General features: G+C 39.5%; 1 protein-coding gene across 1 annotated transcript; it reads left to right on the top strand.

Moving 5' to 3' along the window:
- The first annotated feature begins 1032 nt into the window (after positions 1–1032).
- On the top strand, positions 1033–15558 carry rgl3a (ral guanine nucleotide dissociation stimulator-like 3a). The gene is made up of 17 exons (XM_054604696.1): positions 1033–1221; positions 6366–6655; positions 8751–8795; positions 8993–9162; positions 9253–9383; positions 9478–9789; positions 9891–9994; positions 10219–10303; positions 11123–11173; positions 11841–11927; positions 12031–12063; positions 12219–12340; positions 12535–12630; positions 12958–13093; positions 13263–13526; positions 13872–13986; positions 14638–15558. The coding sequence occupies exons 1-17, from the start codon at positions 1033–1035 to the stop codon at positions 14790–14792; spliced, it is 2385 nt and encodes a 794-aa protein (XP_054460671.1). The 3' UTR covers positions 14793–15558.
- The last annotated feature ends 1989 nt before the right edge of the window (positions 15559–17547 follow it).

The following is a 17547-nucleotide window of genomic DNA, read 5'->3' as shown; positions in this document are numbered from 1 at the left end:
ACAAAGAACAATCAGTCCTCAGTGACAAATACCAGATTCTGTTCCATCTGAGTTCCACACTGTCTCTGCATGGATACTGAGACTGGACGTGCACGGCTCTGAACATGGTCTTCATCAGGATTCAGGAGACGCAGGCTTGTGGTAAAGTAATTGTTTGTTTTGTAGGATAATGGGGGTTTTATTGTATTTAAAGTGTCTTTTGAATGATATCTAGATTTGTGTTGTTGATGCTGTAGAAGAAACACTGTTGTCAATACCTAAGGTTGTTTGTGAATTGTATATGTAACTGAATGTGGATTTTTAAATATTTGTTATGGTCATATAAAGCATTGACTTGATAGTTATATTCTGTATTGCAAAGCAGTCGTCTTATTTACATTGATTGTTCTCATGATGTGGTCATTTTAAAGCCATTTGAGGCTGTGTTAATAATCATACAAGTACAGTTAATATAACGTACACTATGTAGATCATGTTCATTGTCATCTCAGTACAAAAGTATGTTCTAAAAGTATGTGCTTTTTTTGTAGAAACACCGATTGTTTCCAGCTATTAAGTTGTATAAAGGATTCCTCAATTTAGACAAAAATGACTTCTTATATATCAGTTATGAGATTGTTCGTGCCCTTTTTGTTATGAAAGGATTCACTGAATTAAGATCATTTAGTGTGCTGATCTCCTCCTAATGAATTGTGTTAAACTAAACCCCATTTATGTCCCAGATTGGTAAATTAAATCATCATATTTTTTATGCTCAATTTCAACTATAACTAAATCAGTTTGTCAGGACTGATCTTTTGGATTTTAACATTGAGGAACAGGATGTTTAAAAGTGTTAAATGCTACGGCTTACAGCTGACTTGGACACCTCTTTAGTGGTTGTAATAGACAAACAAAATTGCATGGAAATGGTACTATGAGGGACTCTGTCTAATGCTTCCACGCTCTCCTCCCTGGCACAGATGAGGCAGCAGGTGTGGGAGAGATCTGACGAGTTGTGAGTGGGCCCGTGAGCGTGACACCGAGCTGGAGATGAGGAATATTATTCCTGTGAACGGAGGCGGTGATGGAGGGGAGTCCCGCAGCCTCCGCAGCCGGGTGGGCAGGATGAAGAAGCTGCTTTGGCTCAGGCCGAGTCACTGCGTGGACGTCCACATGGACACAGAGCCCGGCGTGTGGCTGACCAGCTTCCAGTTGTTAGACACAGATGGACAACACGAGGTGAGTCAGAAACAAAACCACTCCACTGGTTTCTGTGATTGTCAATAAGGGATTTGTTCCATAGTTGCAGTTTACTGTGACAGCGGCTCTTGTTCTCATCAGACATCACACATCACACATCACAAAACTCTTACCTGACTTCTGTTTTGTTGTACGGATGTGACGCATGGAAATAATAAGTCAAAGCATCAAAACACGTTCCTCCACTGTGAACATCGCTTTTATTGTCCAAGGTCTTGGTCAAATATAACACGATGGATGGATGGATGTCGTTTCACCTCTAAAGCAAAAATGTAGTTTATTTTCTTGATAATCAACTCAAACGATTTATCAATTATCAAAATAGTGTTTGATTAATTTCCTGGTCAGCTGAGTAACCGATTTTTTGGTCAAATAGCCCCAATACTAACACGAATAATGTTTGCGTATAACAAGCCTGGGTATGTGTATTATTAGTGAAGTATGCTACCGTTCAATCTCCCATTACCTTTTTCAGTGTAGTTGTCGTGTTGTTTTAAATGATTCTCACTGGCTGTCATTTTGATTGACTCCTTCTTAGATTAGATTAACTGTTTATTATTAACTGTATTTATTGTCATCTGGTATGAAACTGGAGTTACTACTGATGACTCACACACACACATCTGTGACGTGACAGCTTTCATACATTCAGCCATTGTTTACGTCATTAGGAAGTCTTCCTGTTGTTCCCCTTCAGCTCTAAACTGTTTCAATCATCCACACCAGCAGAGATTTACTGTCACTGATAATGATGAATACAGCAAACACTCTCCAGGAAGTATATTGTGTTCCTGTGGGTGTGCTGTGAATTTCCAGCTAAAATAGGCCTTTTTATAATCAGACACAACTTCACCCCGCATGTATTTTGGCATCATCTTGCATGCATGCCTCTGATTGTTGCTTGCCTGTCACCTCATCAGCCATTCATGTGTCTAATGAGAACTAATTGAGATATCTCCTGGCACTTTCTATACTCTTTTGTTTAGTGTCCGTAGAGAGGCTGGGCAGCAGGGGCAAACATGGAAGAATGATTGTAGTTTTTCAGCTCAGAGAGACTCATTAGAGAAACAAAAAGCTCATTATTTTCTTTGAGCTGAAAGAGCAGTGGACGGCCTGGTTAAAGACGTCCCAGCCGCTCAGCTTATAGATGGTACCCCAATGTGTTGCTGTATGTCAATTTGTCTGTGGATGTAAAGAAATGCAGTGTTTTCAATACTGAAAGCTCTTAATTTGTACATTTCCTCATTTTGTGCTTCCTGGACGTCACAATGTTGAAGTTAGTGTTAAGCAGCAGAACAGACCTGTTTGATGTGGTATGTAGTGACCACGCCCCTCACACCACGGGCAGGAACATAAGCTCCAGGCTGTCGACAAAAACTGTCCCGACTGGATTCTTTACGGGTAGTGGCACTGAAATGTACTGTTCCTAGCATATTGATGTTGGCCTGAAACCAGTTTCTCATCGAAAGCAGGCAGAACATTTCCTTCTGCATCATGCATATTTTCCTGTAAAATGATCACTGGTGGTTTTTATAATGAGCCTGGTCTTCATCCAGACAGAGAGCTTGAGGACAGTTTGTCTTTTTAATGTTTACATTTTGGCCATATGTTTCTGTAGGAAAAAAATTAAGACATTATATCTAAAATGATAAAATGTATGTCATTCATTTGGTGGACATAAAGCTAGAATACAGCCACACTTTGTTTCAGATTTTTGGTATCACATACTTACTTACTATCACACATGGATTTCAAAACACCGCAAGAAGGCTGCAAGACCTCATAATGCTTTGTGTAAGATTTGAAGGTCTTACAAACATCATGGTGGTTATAGTAAGTGGGGTTGGGATTCCATTTTTTTGTTGTGTGCTTACAAAAAAGCGAGAGTGTTTTCATCTCCAGCAAACCAACTGGTGGGCTCTGAGAGACGCAGGCTACAAACCATCAGACCATTTATCGAGCCCTCAGCTTTTATCTCTCATACTAATACTGGTTCTGCTAGAACCCACGGACACCTCAGAGTTGAATACCTTATTCAAGATTAGTCTGACTCACATCATGTAGACTGTGGGTATCAGCAGCCTGCCTCATATTTCACATGGCATTTTCCTCCTCGTATGAAATTTCGTGCATCTATTTTTGGAGAGGGCACAGTCGCTGCATCGTGTTCTTAGCGACGCCCACGATGATTGTGATTGATTTAAAGACAAACAAACATAACTAGTTCTGGTACAGTTAACTGTATAAAGGATGATGTTTTAAGTTATTTTTGTTGCTTTTTTCAGAAAACCCCTTGGGTACTACTTGAATTATAATTGCAATTATATTTCAATTGTTATTTTGAGAAGATAACTATTCTGAAAGGGAAAAAAGTGAAACTTTTTATAGGGTTCAGGGCCTTTTACCCAGAAGTCGGATATGCTATTAAGTGATGACGATGTGAATCCATGAGAGATCTGGTTAGGGGATTACAAATGATCACTGGTTTGCTCTTTGCCTCCCGCCAGATAGGACATGTATGTCTGTTTTTTTATGTGACATTAATAAATAAATACAAACATTTCTCAGAGCCAAATTCCCGGCGATCAGTGGGCAGCTTTAAAGTACCTCTTTAAGATGATGTGACTATGTGCACTTTCTGGGATAATGTTGCCCCTGCCCTTTTTTATTTATTCATTTTTTAGGTAATCTGTCTTGTGTTCCCTTTGCCTCTGTTATAAATATTTTAGTTGTAAGGTTTTGTGAGGTATGTCTTGTTTTATAATTAGTTGTTAAAAGAGAATTAACATACAGGTTGTTGTTTTTTTTAAAGAAAGAAAAGAAAAAACCTGTGTAAATGCTAAACAAACCTTATTGTGACCTCCAAATAAGTAATAAATTACATTTTGAAAGTAACATAGACACCAGTACTGCCGGAAGGAGAATGACTGCAGCTCTGGAGATGGACCTTCAGTTAGCGGAGGGTGCTTTAGCGACACATTAGGAAATTAAAATCCCCTGGATTAAATTATATAGTCTTTTGAAAAACATCCTTTTTAAATATAAAAACACTTATTTGTCGAAATATTTAGACTCATAAATATTTTATATACATTTATTTATATATGTTTTGTCTCACTTACAGTACCAGTCAAAAGTTTGGACACACTTCTCATTCAATGGTTTTTCTATATATATATATTTTTATTTTTCTACATTGTAGATTAATATTGAAGACATCCAAACTATGAAGGAACACATATGGAATTATGTGGTAAACAAACAAATGCTCAACAAACCAGAATATGTTTTATATTTTACATTCTTCACAGTAGTTGAATGAGAAGGTGTGTCCAGACTTTTGACTGGTACTGTATTTATTTTAGGATTGACTGCAAAGGCATATTTATTTATTTATTTTAAATTAAATTAAATTACAGCTCATATTATTTCCCGTATCCTCATTGGTCGTTAGCGTAAGCCCCGCCCATGTCCGTCTCATTAGCCCCGCCCACTGGAACACTGCTCCCTCCCAGTCCTCCCACAGTCAGACTGGTCCATCCACTGGCACTCTGTCGGTGTGGACACAGTTCAGACCTGTACTTCATCAGACTTTGTTCAGTTCATTCTTAAAGATGAAACATATATATAACATGTTTATAATATGACGGCCGCGCTAATTGCTTAATTGCCAGCTGGGCTGCTGGTTGATCACTTGCAGCAAAACAAAAGGAGTTTACAGACACACGGTTCTGGGATTTACTCTCTCGGAGAACAAGACAGACATGAGAAAATGGCACTTATCGATGGTATGTCAACTAAAATGCCTTCAGAAACACACGAGGTTGTCTGTACAATATTCCATTATGTCTAATGTATTTATTTATTTAATCCACATCTGTTATAGGGATGTAATGTTTCATTCACCTGCAGCTAAACACACTGGTTTTGTCTGAGTTTCTGTCACGTGATATAAGTTATTCTTAATTGTCCTCTGCTTATGTTGTTACATATGTGCAAAATATGGTGTGTTAATAATAACCTGAATGGACAAACAGTCAACAAACCCCTTTTGTACTTTAACTAACACTGTATACATCCTGTAATTGAAGAGACAGATAAATAATGGCACAACTGAGATCAAATAGCTTTGTTTCAAAATCAAATGGTTGAGAGATGTCATGATGGGTTTTCTTGCCACATCTCGCTGTGTCATGTTAACTTCTTCCACTAAATTGCCATGTGGTGTGACAATAAAAATCAATCTCTTAGAGTTTGGCCATAATTTGATATTATTGTTTATTATCACACCAAATATGATAATAATGATCACCTGTAGGTATTTGTTTTCTCCGCTCCCATGTCTAAAAGTAAAATGTCTTTCACAACATAAGATTTTCAATACTTGACAACATGTTTAGTAACACATTTTTACTTTTGTAAAATGCAGCATAAAATGATATGACATAAGGAGATGTACTTTATCAAATTAAAAACCCTGACATATAGCTAATGCTGTTTTTATATTTATTTTCATTACAATTATTGTGACGTTGTTGTTGTCATATGAGTCACACTTCTTACACACTAACTAAGAGACAGTGAAACCTGGACAGTTTCATTGTTTCTCTACAGTTTGTAGCATCTAGTTTGAGGGGAGACGACGACTGTTGCTATTCTTAACCTGTACAAATTAAAAATGACATTGAGGAGAAATGCTGTAATGGTATGATACAATGTCTCTGTGTTTGTGGACAATAACAGATATTCCAGTGAATGTGTCTTTGCCCAGTGACCAGTCCAGTCACCAGGTGTCTGAGTCAGAGTTCAAGGCTGGGTCACCAGCAGAATCTCAAGAATGAGGTTGATTGACATTGAGTTTGACTAAATGACTCAGTCCGAATGCTTATTTCATTTGTCATGGGTTTTAAGTAATAGTTAAGCTACGTAACAATTGGGGATTAAGACAAACTTAAAAGTGTTTCTCTCAAAGTTCAGTAAATTAATTGATGTGCTTCTGTCAGATTTCAAGCACGTCTGTGTTATCTACCATGTCATGAAGAAAGGAACAAAATAGAAGGCTGTATCGCGTGTATTTGAGTATTATTTGCCAGATCTTGATGACCTTGCTTTCTGTCCTGCAGGATCCGGTGCAGGAGTGGGGGGAGGAGGAGGAGGACGGGGCTGTGTTTGGCGTCACGCTGCGCAGGGAGCCCGTCCTGCCGAGCTCAGACACACCGGAGCTCCCGACAGCCTTCAGCTTCGTTCAGTACCACACGGTGAAGTTGCGCAGGCTGAAGGCCGGCACCCTGGAGCGCCTGATCACCCAACTGCTGCACCCCGAGCACCAGGAGCCCGACTTCATCCGAGTCTTCCTCTGCACCTACAGGGCCTTCACCTCCACCAACACCCTCATCGAGCTGCTGTTTCAGAGGTGAGAGGCCGTCCACACCAGGCTTTTGTTGAACTGAGACATACGTTAAAAAACAAAACATAATGGTTCAACCCGCTGGTCTTCAAGCTCACATTAGAGGTCTTTTTTGCCGTTTGACTCACAGAGGAATCTTCACGGTATAGCACTTAAGATTTATCCTGATGGAGATGCTGCTTTTGAAAAAAAAAAATGAGTTGGATGAGAAGCTCAGTCGAAACTTATTCTCGGCTAGAAAGCCACAAAATGTCAAAGTATTGCACTACTTTTTTTGGTGGGGTTGCATGCAAACTGTAAGATCATTTTTATTATTAAGATTTTTGCAGTTTTTAAATGTAAACTGGACCCTGGAGCTTCCCTTCACTTTCTCCCCCAAAAAACCTCAATGTAATTGTCGACAACGACAAGTCGCCCGAGCCCATTTTCACAACCACTAACACTGCTGGTCACTGCCAGCTAGAAGATAACCATTTTTACCAAGATCAGCTGTGGTGGGAGAGGCAAGGCACCTCCATGCCCTTTTCAGTGTTTATTTACCTTTTTACATGGGAAAACCATGTTAAACATATATTAATTGTATTTTCACATACTTTAAAACCTTTTTGAACTTATCAGAAGCCTCATACAGGCTTTAATTTCTCCTTCTTAACTTATTGACATTGATTTGTTTATCCACCATGTGCTACTTTTAGAAAGGTCATCACTGTATGTAAGTGGAGCATAACCAGGTTTTTCCAGAAGCACAAATACTTTTTCAAAGAAGTCAGCTATTGAACAACATTCTTTATGTCGCCTCAGCTATTCACAAGGCAAATCTCTAGTGACACTTTGCAAGTTTCTATGATGGGCGTTATCGTCATGAACTAAACAAAGCAGTGCGGAGCTTTGTTCCATTCCAGTGTGGTCATGACTACACCCTCCACACCCAGCGGAGGTGCTTCTTCATCCAACTGAAGCTCAGAAATCTGAAACACTGAGATTTAATTTGACTGAGAGTGAGGAATGCATTCAATACATTTCTAGGGTTTTTGTCTCTCTCAGCTCACCTTTGGCTGAATGTACTGAAAATGGCTGCCTGTGTCCAGGTTGTGGTTATTAGTGCTGCTCAGTTGATATATTATTTGTCAAACAGTCGCCCTCATATCTGTGGTGCTGGTGGCAACAGATTTCCTGTGAGCTTTATGTGAGGTCAGCCTCAGGACAACCTGGGAACAGGTTTCCCTCTTTAGCTTTAAAGGATTTTGTAGAAGATGTAAGATTTTGTGGCATTAACCTGTGAACAGCCTGCTCTTAAACCTGATAGTTGCTGTATAAATTACAATTTACTTATCTTGTTTTTTTTTTTATCATTTGTGTCATGTTTTGATGCAGGAGAGAGAATTACCAGGTTCTAAAACTGAGTTATACTGCATATTTATTTTTATTATATAATAATTTATCCATGAGGGAAACATTTGTCTATTTACATCCAACACTCTGTAATGGCAAGTTCACACTTCAAGTTTTTAGCCCTGATGGCTCATCAAGTTTTTGGAGCGAATGACAAGGCCAGCGGCGCCGTCAAATTTCTGAAATCGTTGCAGGAAATGACAGGTATTATTTTGATGAACTGAACACCTATTGGAAAATTGGTTACTTTCTTGCTCTAAAACATATTCAAACTTAACAAAGTGACATATTAACAGCTTTTATTGTTGCTCAAAATCTCTTTGGAGACCTCATCTCGGATTCCTTCAGGTGAAAGACCTTGTAGTGTGTGACCCCTCTCTCTCCGGGCAGTCATGTAGTGTGAAAACCACAACGACTTTAAGAGTCCCAACAACAAGACAGCCAGTTGTGTATTGTGCACAGTACAGCGATACGATGACTTTGAAAGTCGTGTAGTGAGACCTTGACTTAAGGCCACAGTGTCTCTGCAGGGATGCAGAGTGTTGCAGGACATTTCCACAGGATGAACCACCTGTTATAGAGGCCCAACCCTGGGACATTTGTTGTTTACAGGATGTCTTCTATCACCACTAGGTCAACATCCCTTCATGTGATGATAATCGTTAAAATGTAGCTCTCAGCTGATTGTGTTTTACCTTTTATTACACAGAGAGGACGCAGTCAGCAACCTGGATAACACTGTCTGCCTACGCAGGTGAGTGTTGTCACTCCTCCATGTAGCAAAGACTAGTTTTGATCCCACATGAGACTTTGCTAGACTTTATTATTGTTTATTCGTCTGCTACAACTAATGCTAATGTTCTTCTAATGTGATTCAAGGATTAACCTGAACATGTAGAGGACTGACACACTATAACTAACTCTATTTAATGTCCCTGATCCTTTCTTCAGTACCTTATACCCGGTGATCCGGCTGTGGCTCGAGGAATACGGTGAAGACTTCCAAGAGCCCCCTCAGTATCAGGCTCTCCGGCTGTTGTGTGTCCACTTGCGGCATCGCCTCTGTTTCAGACGCTTGGCTCAGACTGCAGAGAGCCTCCTCAAGAGGCTCAAGGAACAAGGTACAGGGGAAAAGCAGACGTGATTATGATGGATTGTAGACAATATAAAATGCGGTCTCGTTGTCATTTATGAATTGGTTTGTTTGACAGATTGCAGCCAGTCTGCGTCACATCGCAACAGTGTATCACTACAGCAAGAGCACAGAGATCAGGAAGACAAACACAACTTTATGGACTTCTCTGTGAGAGAAGTGGCCGAGCAGCTGACCCGTTTGGACGCTGTAGGTTTCATTAACAAATATCTCACAGCTCATTTCTGTGTCGCTGCGGGTCACTCATTCATATTGTGTCTCCTTGTCACCATCTGTCCCTCAGGAGCTGTTTGTCAAAGTGGTGCCCTTCCACTGTTTGGGCTGCGTCTGGTCCCAACGGGACAAGAAGGAAAACAGAAACCTGGCGCCCACCGTCCGCGCCACCATCTCCCAGTTTAACGCCGTCACCAACCGTGTCATCACCTCACTCCTCTGCCCGTCCTCTCCCAGCCCTTCCACTTCCTCTCCCATCTCATCACCCAGCTCCTCCTCTAACTTCCTGTACCCCTCAACTGCTCCGAGCTCACCTCACGGCTCCCACACCAGCCCTGCCCACAGGGCTCGCATCATCGAGGGCTGGATTGCTATAGCTCAGGTCAGGGTCAGAACACATTAAGAATTTAGTTTATCATCAAATGCATAAATGAACATAACTTTGTCAAAACAACGCAACATAACTGTATTTTCTCTTTGCAGGAGTGCAGAGAGCTGAAGAACTTCTCCTCTATGAGGGCCATCCTTTCAGCCCTGCAGTCCAACTCTGTGTATCGGCTCAAGAAGACCTGGGCTGCCGTAAGCAGGTCAGCAAACTACTACAAGTCACTTTAACTTACAAAACAGAGTTCTGTGAAATACACCAAAAACGCTTTTAGGGCACACAATAAACAGGTGAATAAAGATAGAAAATCACTTCCATAATGGGTTCCTCTGAATCATTTATCCCTTTTCAGCATGAAGCCCTGTTCAAGGTAAACATTGACACAAAAAGAATACTGTCTTACGGATGTTATTTGTTTGGTTTCAGGGAAACTATGAACACCTTTGACCACCTGAGTGAGACTTTCCCTGATGTGAACTGTGTGCTGACCAGCAGGGAGATCCTTGTGGAGGTAACTGCATGTGTGTCTGAAGTAAATGAAGAAGACTGGTGGTTTTGACTGATTTTAATGAGGAGAAGATCTGTGTACTTATTATGATTTTCCAGCTATGATCAGAGGCATGAGTGGATGGGTGTTTTTCTGATTGAATTAACCATTTTCTGTTTGTAGCTTCTCCAATGTGAGGATTTGCTGCCTTTCTCTGTTTTATATATCATTGTAAAATATCTTTCGGTTTTGGAGTGTTGATAAGACAAAACAAAATATATAAAGACCTCACCTTGGACATTTTTTCATATTTTTTTCACATTAGGTTGGAATTTATTAATTAATCGAAATATCTACAGAATAAGCAATAAGGAAAATATTTTTAAGTTAAAGCCTTAGTGTATAATTAAAACACACATGTGAACATGTAATTTCTATTACTTAGTTAATTAGTTGCCCTTTTATTGGTCTAATCTCATACTTCTTTCAATCACAACATTGAATGAATGTTAAGTCTCCAGTTCACCTGCCATCCTGTGTCCTTTGTTCACCGTGAAAAACAATTGATAACAATGTGTATTTAGGGCTGTTATCAGCAGCCCAGTTTCTATAGAATAATGAAACGGTCATTCTTGGCAGCCAACACAATAAAACTACAATTAAAAGTGGTTTGTTATGCCCTGACTAGTATTTACTGCAGAGACAGCCAGCTACACCCTGTTAGCAGGCACTCCACCCTTAAAAAAACAATGTGTATTACGTATGTGCTTGTTGTCATCTCATACTTATTATATTAATTGTGTTTCATTGAAGTTGACATGGCATGTTGTCTATTTTCGGCAGGATGGGACTCATTCAGATGGCAGTGCCACCCCGGGCTCAGCATCCAGACTTGTAAGAAACTCTTCATAATTTTGTTTTGAAATAACTTATGAGGTTCTTTAATTTCAGGTCTGACTACCAAAAATATAATGAATGTGTCATAAACCGCTAAAAAAAGAAAAGCAGTGGTTTCTTTTTCTGTGCCAGGATCATCAATTCTACTTCCCTAAAAGTCACATGTTTTCAAGCTAATTTTCTAAAATAGACACCATATTTCCACTTCCCTCTCTGTTTTCAGTTTGTTATTACACAAATAGCTGGCATGACTGTTAGTTTTCCCCCTTATGCAGGTTAACGGTGTAAAAGCTGACGTGTGTGCAAAGTTTCTCACAGTTAGGCAGTTTACTTAGTCCGGGTGGAGCTGTTGGCAAAATGTTTTATACCCCCCTATTCACTCTGTTTAAATAGTGATGGTCTTATGTCTCCTGTTGTTTGTGTACATTTCTACTTTTCATTGACATGACATATAGTGAGCTCAAGTTTCTTTATCTTTCTTACCTCATTCTAGTTTTCTATTAGTGCAACATTAAAGAGTACTGATGAAATTTGTTCTTATTGCAAAAATGTTAAATTAAATATTTACAATGAATTAGTAATAAGTTGGTTCTCTTTTTTTTAAATTGTGCAGCCATAGTGATTAACAAAATATAAAAAATGCCTCTTTATTTTGTGACCTCAGAGCTTCAGCAGTGGTGTTGTGCCGTACCTGGGCACCTACCTGACTGTCCTCACCATGCTGGATACAGCTCTGACTGACACTGTGGAGGTGAGGACACTTCTCACACCCAAACCCTCCTGTAGTTTCAGTCTGTTCTGAATAGTTGTGCTTTTTCTGTACCATATTTGTAACACTATTTGTTTTTTCACAGGGCGGACTCATCAACTTTGAGAAGCGAAGACGGGTAGGTGTCGCCACCTTGTGGTGTTTTTTATGAATGACTATAGTTTTTCTCTATTTAATTATAAGTGCTTACGTGTAAGATATTTTTAGGTTCTGCCATGTTTTGTTCTGTTCTTTGATTTAATCTGTGCTCGTTTTTATTTATTTCTCTTGTAGGAGTTTGAGATTCTCTCTCAGATTCGACAGCTTCAGTCTTCCTGCTCCCGCTACAGCCTCCCAGTAAATCCTTATATCACCGCCTGGCTGCAGGGCCACACACTGCTTACAGACCAGGAGAGGTGAGACCATAGAAATAGAGAAGAAGTAAAATAATGATGATAATTGATGATGGTCAGAGCAGCGGCCAATTTTATGTGTACAATTGCCAATCCTACCATTGTATCAGGATAACTTGCGTATAAACCATTCTACAGCACATTTCTTGAATTTTTCATCTCTCATTGCCTAAAATCACCTTCTCTGTCTATTGAAGCTATGAGCTGTCTCGTGATCTGGAGCCTCCAGTTGACCCCTGTCCCAGCTCTCCCAACAGTTGGAGCAGTCGTCTGCTGACTAAGAAACTCACTTTGTAAGTCTGGATAAAAACCACATCCAGCCTGTAACATATAACCCCAGCTGACTGCTCTGATATAAATCCTCAGCCCCTTGTATGTATGTGTTTTCAGTCCCAGAGGACTTTGAATTTGTAATGTTAATGGTTTTTTATTACACATAGTCATGAAATACGTGAGCCAGATTACATTTTTTAATTCAAGCAAGTGGAGTAGTTAATGAGTCCTTTAAATGGTTCTCAAATCTTTATCTGGCAAGACTTCTAAAATGGATTTAAATAGATTTTACAGTAATAGGTACACATCTAAACTGTGTTTTTGTGTTTTTGTGTGTGTGTGTGTAGGTTACGAACAGGCAGCGACAACTCCCTGAGAAAGACCCACTCTGACCAGATCAGTGTGTCATCTTCTGGCTCCAGCGGTTCAGAGATGGAGGACCTCTCTGTCCCCCAGCCCTCCCCTCTAAGACTCAAACTCAAGGTGCTCTATCAGCAGTGAAACTTATGTACAGTACTGTATTATAGTGTATTTGGATTATACACAGTACAGTATTTTGAAAAAGTCATTAATTTGACCCCGGCATACGTGATCACCATAAGAGGTTTCCGCTGTATTCATATTTTCTCCTCCCTCTCTCCCCCTCCCTCAGTCTCTCTCAGGCTCTCTCCACAATGTTGCAGAGGATTTCTCCTCCAGCTCCACGTCTTCCTCTCCCAGTCTTTCCAGCTCCTCCTGCGGCTCCTCCCATCCAGACCTCAGCTCTTCCTCTCTGGCCCTGAGCCCAGAGTCATTGTCGTCCTGCTGCTCCTCTCAGGCCGTGCTGCCCGTCTACAACAAACAGGTTGCTGACTCGTGTATCATCAGGGTCAGCGTGGAGTCCGTTTGCAATGGAAACGTCTACAAGAGCATTCTGGTAAAAACAATGTTGTGTTTCTGATGTCAGACAGATTGTTTTTGGTTGACTCAAGTCTAAATACTTTCTGAAAAAGGAAGGTATAAGAATAAAACAAAGTGAAAAGACAGAAGAAGAGGAAGGAGTTAATATTTCTTCATTGTTTTTATCAGCCTCATTATGTGGAAAGAAAACTGACGTGTTTCATTAAAAAGTATTTAAAAATGACACCAAAGATTTGTGCATGATCAAAAATCTAAAAGTTAATTTATTTTTCTTTGGCATCTGCAAATAGGCTGCTTTGCTGTTATTCTGAATGAGGGTCTTGGTTGTATTTTGACGTCTGGCTGTCTGCTTCATCTCCAGCTGACCAGTCAGGACCACACGCGTCAGGTGATCGAGAGGGCTCTTGAAAAACACAACATTGAGGATGTCGGCTGCCAAAATTTCAACCTCTGCCAGATGCTCAACAATGGAAAAGGTGAATATTTTCTCCTCAGGCATTTCCTCAAGCAGTCTAATGTTTGAATGTAAAACATGCTCAGAGTTTAACTCTAAGGCCTGATTTCCTGTTTCTTTGCACACAAGGTTTCTCTTTTTGTTAGTAACTTTTGATTATATCCAAGACCACCAGCGACATGTAGTATCTAAAGCTGATTATGAACTGCCAGTCGAGCAGCATCAGAACTAAAACTTGCTGCAACCGTCAGTCTAATACTTCTGTTTCCTGTTTATACTAAAGAGAAAAATCCACCTTGAAAATTTCATGTGTGAACTGCCTAAATGTTATATTTAAAGACGTAGCAGAAAAAGTTTTGGCCTCTGAAACACATGAACTGCCAAATGTCAGGAAATCTATTGTTTAGGAAGCAAAAACCAGCTCCTTCACCCAAACTGCCTTCAATAAACGATAATGCAAATCAGCTGCAAGGCATAAAACGGTTTAGCTAATCTTTTTGAAGCTGGAAAACTCCTATATTTCTGTTGCGTTCAATAATGCTGTTATTTGTTCTAAATAGATTTAAAATGCAGACATTTCTAAAAAATCTGTAATCACTAACTCAAATAGAAGCAGATGAAGTAGGCTGATGGAAAAACAAATTGCACCACTTCATTCCTCTTTCTGCCTCAGATCTTCAGATCCCCGACAAAGCCAACGTGTTTTATGCCATGTGCACCTCCGACAACTACGACTTTGTGCTACGTCGGCGTTGGAGGGGCCACGGGAGACGTCTGGGCTCCTCCTCCAGTCCTGGAGCTCAACCCAAGAGCCGATACGCCAAGTGACAAGCATCTCTGCCGGCTTAATGTTAGGAGTTCATCTAGAATACGAAAAGGGGGCAACTCATCTGCAAACAACAGCCCAACAACACTTTGATGGCCGTTTGTATCCTCTCATCAACGTGAGATTTTCTCTGTAGAGCAGATATGAGCCACGCTGAAAGGAAGACTCACAAGCAATCAATGCTGAAAAGTAATCCTGAGTTTTCATGAAGGGAGCAACAGTGAAATGTGTAAAACCAAGAATTACTCTGGACTGTTAAAAGAGTAATGCAAGAAGAGAGAGATGTCCAAGTACACAGAAGAGAGACACCGCAAAGATACTGAGAAAGACAAAGGGATTCTCATTTTGTTCACTATCATCTTAAACATCAAAACATCTTTGGATAAATGAACCAACATTCACACAGGACAAACAGGATGAGGATGAAAACTTGGACTCGTACAGCAGATGTGGGACTTTTCCTTCTGCCTGTGTGGCTGAATGAGTAACTAACTATTAACTACGCAAAGCAGAGTGTGGGAACACGCGTACTGTTAGTTGATGAGTCAACATTTCAGTCGGCATCCAAGAGCAACGAGACTCCCTTAAATCAAATGGTGTTTGAAACACTGTTTGGACTCTTCATTGAGTTTCCATTTGTCTGTAATAAGTATTCAGTCGTCTTCTAGTTGAGGATTTAAATGTTTTATTTTAACTTAATAAAATGTTATCAATTTAAATTATTAAATGCATTTCAGTATTCAGCTTTTAGAGCATAAGGGGCAAAGAGGAAAATGTGTTTTGAGTGTTTGTTTTGTTTCTCTCTACAGTGTTCATGCTAAACTGTTTAGTGTACTTAAATAGCTTTGTGGTCGCATAAACTCAACTGAAGTTTGGATTATTTTGAATGAAGAAAGCTAACTTTTAACTGTCTGCTGTAAAGGAGACTCTGGACTGTGGCAGTTATGTCAAAGGGTTTGAATAGGAGTTGTATAGCTGATGTAGAAGTGTGATGATGAAGGCTGTGATTCAGGCTGCTGGTCACTGCAGTCTGTAATCATGTGGCTGTTAAATTAAAACAGACCTTCTACTAGGAGTGGTATGAAGCTCACTCCACCTGTGAGGCTGTGGATGAGATCAATCTGAAGAATGGTTCATGTATGTGAAAATGAAGTGTCTGTGTATGTGAATTTTATGTACAATCATTTCAGTGATGTAAAATCCTCCCCAGAGCTCTTAAGGAAGTTTTCTGTAAGTATTATAAGAGACAACTGGTTTGAAGGTAAAGTCAGATTGTAGAGGGGTTCACATTCCTGTTTAAAATGAACAAAAAACATTTACCACCCTGGTGAAGTTTCTCCTCAGTTTTGGGCAGGATTTTGCATCTCTGTGTGCGGCTTTAATGCTGCTGTGGTTTGTTGAAAGTCAGGTGAAAGGTTTCTAGCAAAGGTCTGGCAGCTGCAATAAATATATAAAGTATGAAGGAGGAATGGATAGAGTGACCTCTGCTCTGTCCATCAGTCTTAATGTCTGTCCAATGTATTATTACTAGATTTTAATGGTCGTTCTCACCAGTATGTTTGAAGTGTAAGTGAAGTTTGCAAGTTGTTATTGAAGCCTACATGTCTTTGTTCTAATATTTTATTTCAACAGATTCTTTATTTTTAAAGTTTAATGGATGCACTATAATAAGTATTAATGTGACTAATAAAGCCAATTTACTATTTATAATGGTGTTTTGATTTCATCATTAGAAAACATATTGTCTCTGGCCACGGTTGTCATGGAAACCTTATTTTTTGGGGTGATATCTCAGGAACACTTGGAGGGAATTGGCCATAACTCAAGACCTCACTGATGATGTCATTTTACAGAAATGTCATTACATTTTATATGGACAAGGTCAACTTCATTGCGACATCATAATGTTCTTTTTCGCCTTAACTTGGGATCAGCGGGGGAGTTTGTAACCATTCATCTGATTTAGTCAGATACTGAATAAGTGACTCTAAACCACCTTAAAACTGTGGTGATATTCTGTGCTGCGGCGTTGGAGGTTTGTGTGTGAAGCATCCACGTTTTAGAATTTGTAGCTTTTTGCAGCCACATCTGTTTGAAGTCATGACTACAACTTTGTTCCATCAGAATCCGCCTTATTCATCAAGCATGTGAACACATACAAGGAGTTTGACTATGATTGCTCTTTCTCTCAGCGAACTTACACACTAATAGACATTCAGCAGAACAACAGCAACACAGTTTGACTAATCAAGTCATGTTTTATATCCTTATATCCTGTTTCTCTCTGCAACCAGCTGCCAACCTGCCACAGCTTGTATATTGAGAATGAGAAGGGTTCCACGATGTGATGAAGCTCTGTATCAGTCCTCTGTAACAAATAGTCTCTAAGTGACAATATGTTATTCACTGGGAATTATTCACTTGAATCATACATGTTAATATAGTGATAAACTTAATTTGCCAAAATATATTAAAATGTAATCAAAATTCATTCAAGTTCTTCACTACTTATAATTTGGACACAGATGGATGTAAACTGCAGCTTGACTGGTTGGCGGAGGCATACAACCACAAGGTGGTAATTGTATTTTATTTTTTATATCTTTATTTGGTTTTAATATGTATATTTCTGTCACTGTGTATACAATATGTAGACATCTTTATATACATACTGTATATAATAATCCAGTTTATGTATATCCATTCAATATTTATATCTTTGCTCTTTTTTCTATTGTGTACAACTTACAGAACATT

The sequence above is a fragment of the Anoplopoma fimbria genome, chromosome 9 (assembly GCF_027596085.1).
Source record: "Anoplopoma fimbria isolate UVic2021 breed Golden Eagle Sablefish chromosome 9, Afim_UVic_2022, whole genome shotgun sequence".
Lineage (NCBI taxonomy): Eukaryota > Metazoa > Chordata > Actinopteri > Perciformes > Anoplopomatidae > Anoplopoma > Anoplopoma fimbria.
This window is presented reverse-complemented; position numbering and strand designations above follow the sequence as displayed.

Excerpts from the sequence above, each read along its gene's own strand:
- rgl3a (XM_054604696.1), top strand. The coding sequence starts at position 1,033 with ATGAGGAATATTATTCCTGTGAACGGAGGCGGTGATGGAGGGGAGTCC. Across the intron at positions 1,222-6,365 it reads ACACAGATGGACAACACGAG|GATCCGGTGCAGGAGTGGGG; the intron begins GTGAGTCAGAAA and ends TCTGTCCTGCAG. Across the intron at positions 10,304-11,122 it reads GCAGGGAGATCCTTGTGGAG|GATGGGACTCATTCAGATGG; the intron begins GTAACTGCATGT and ends TATTTTCGGCAG.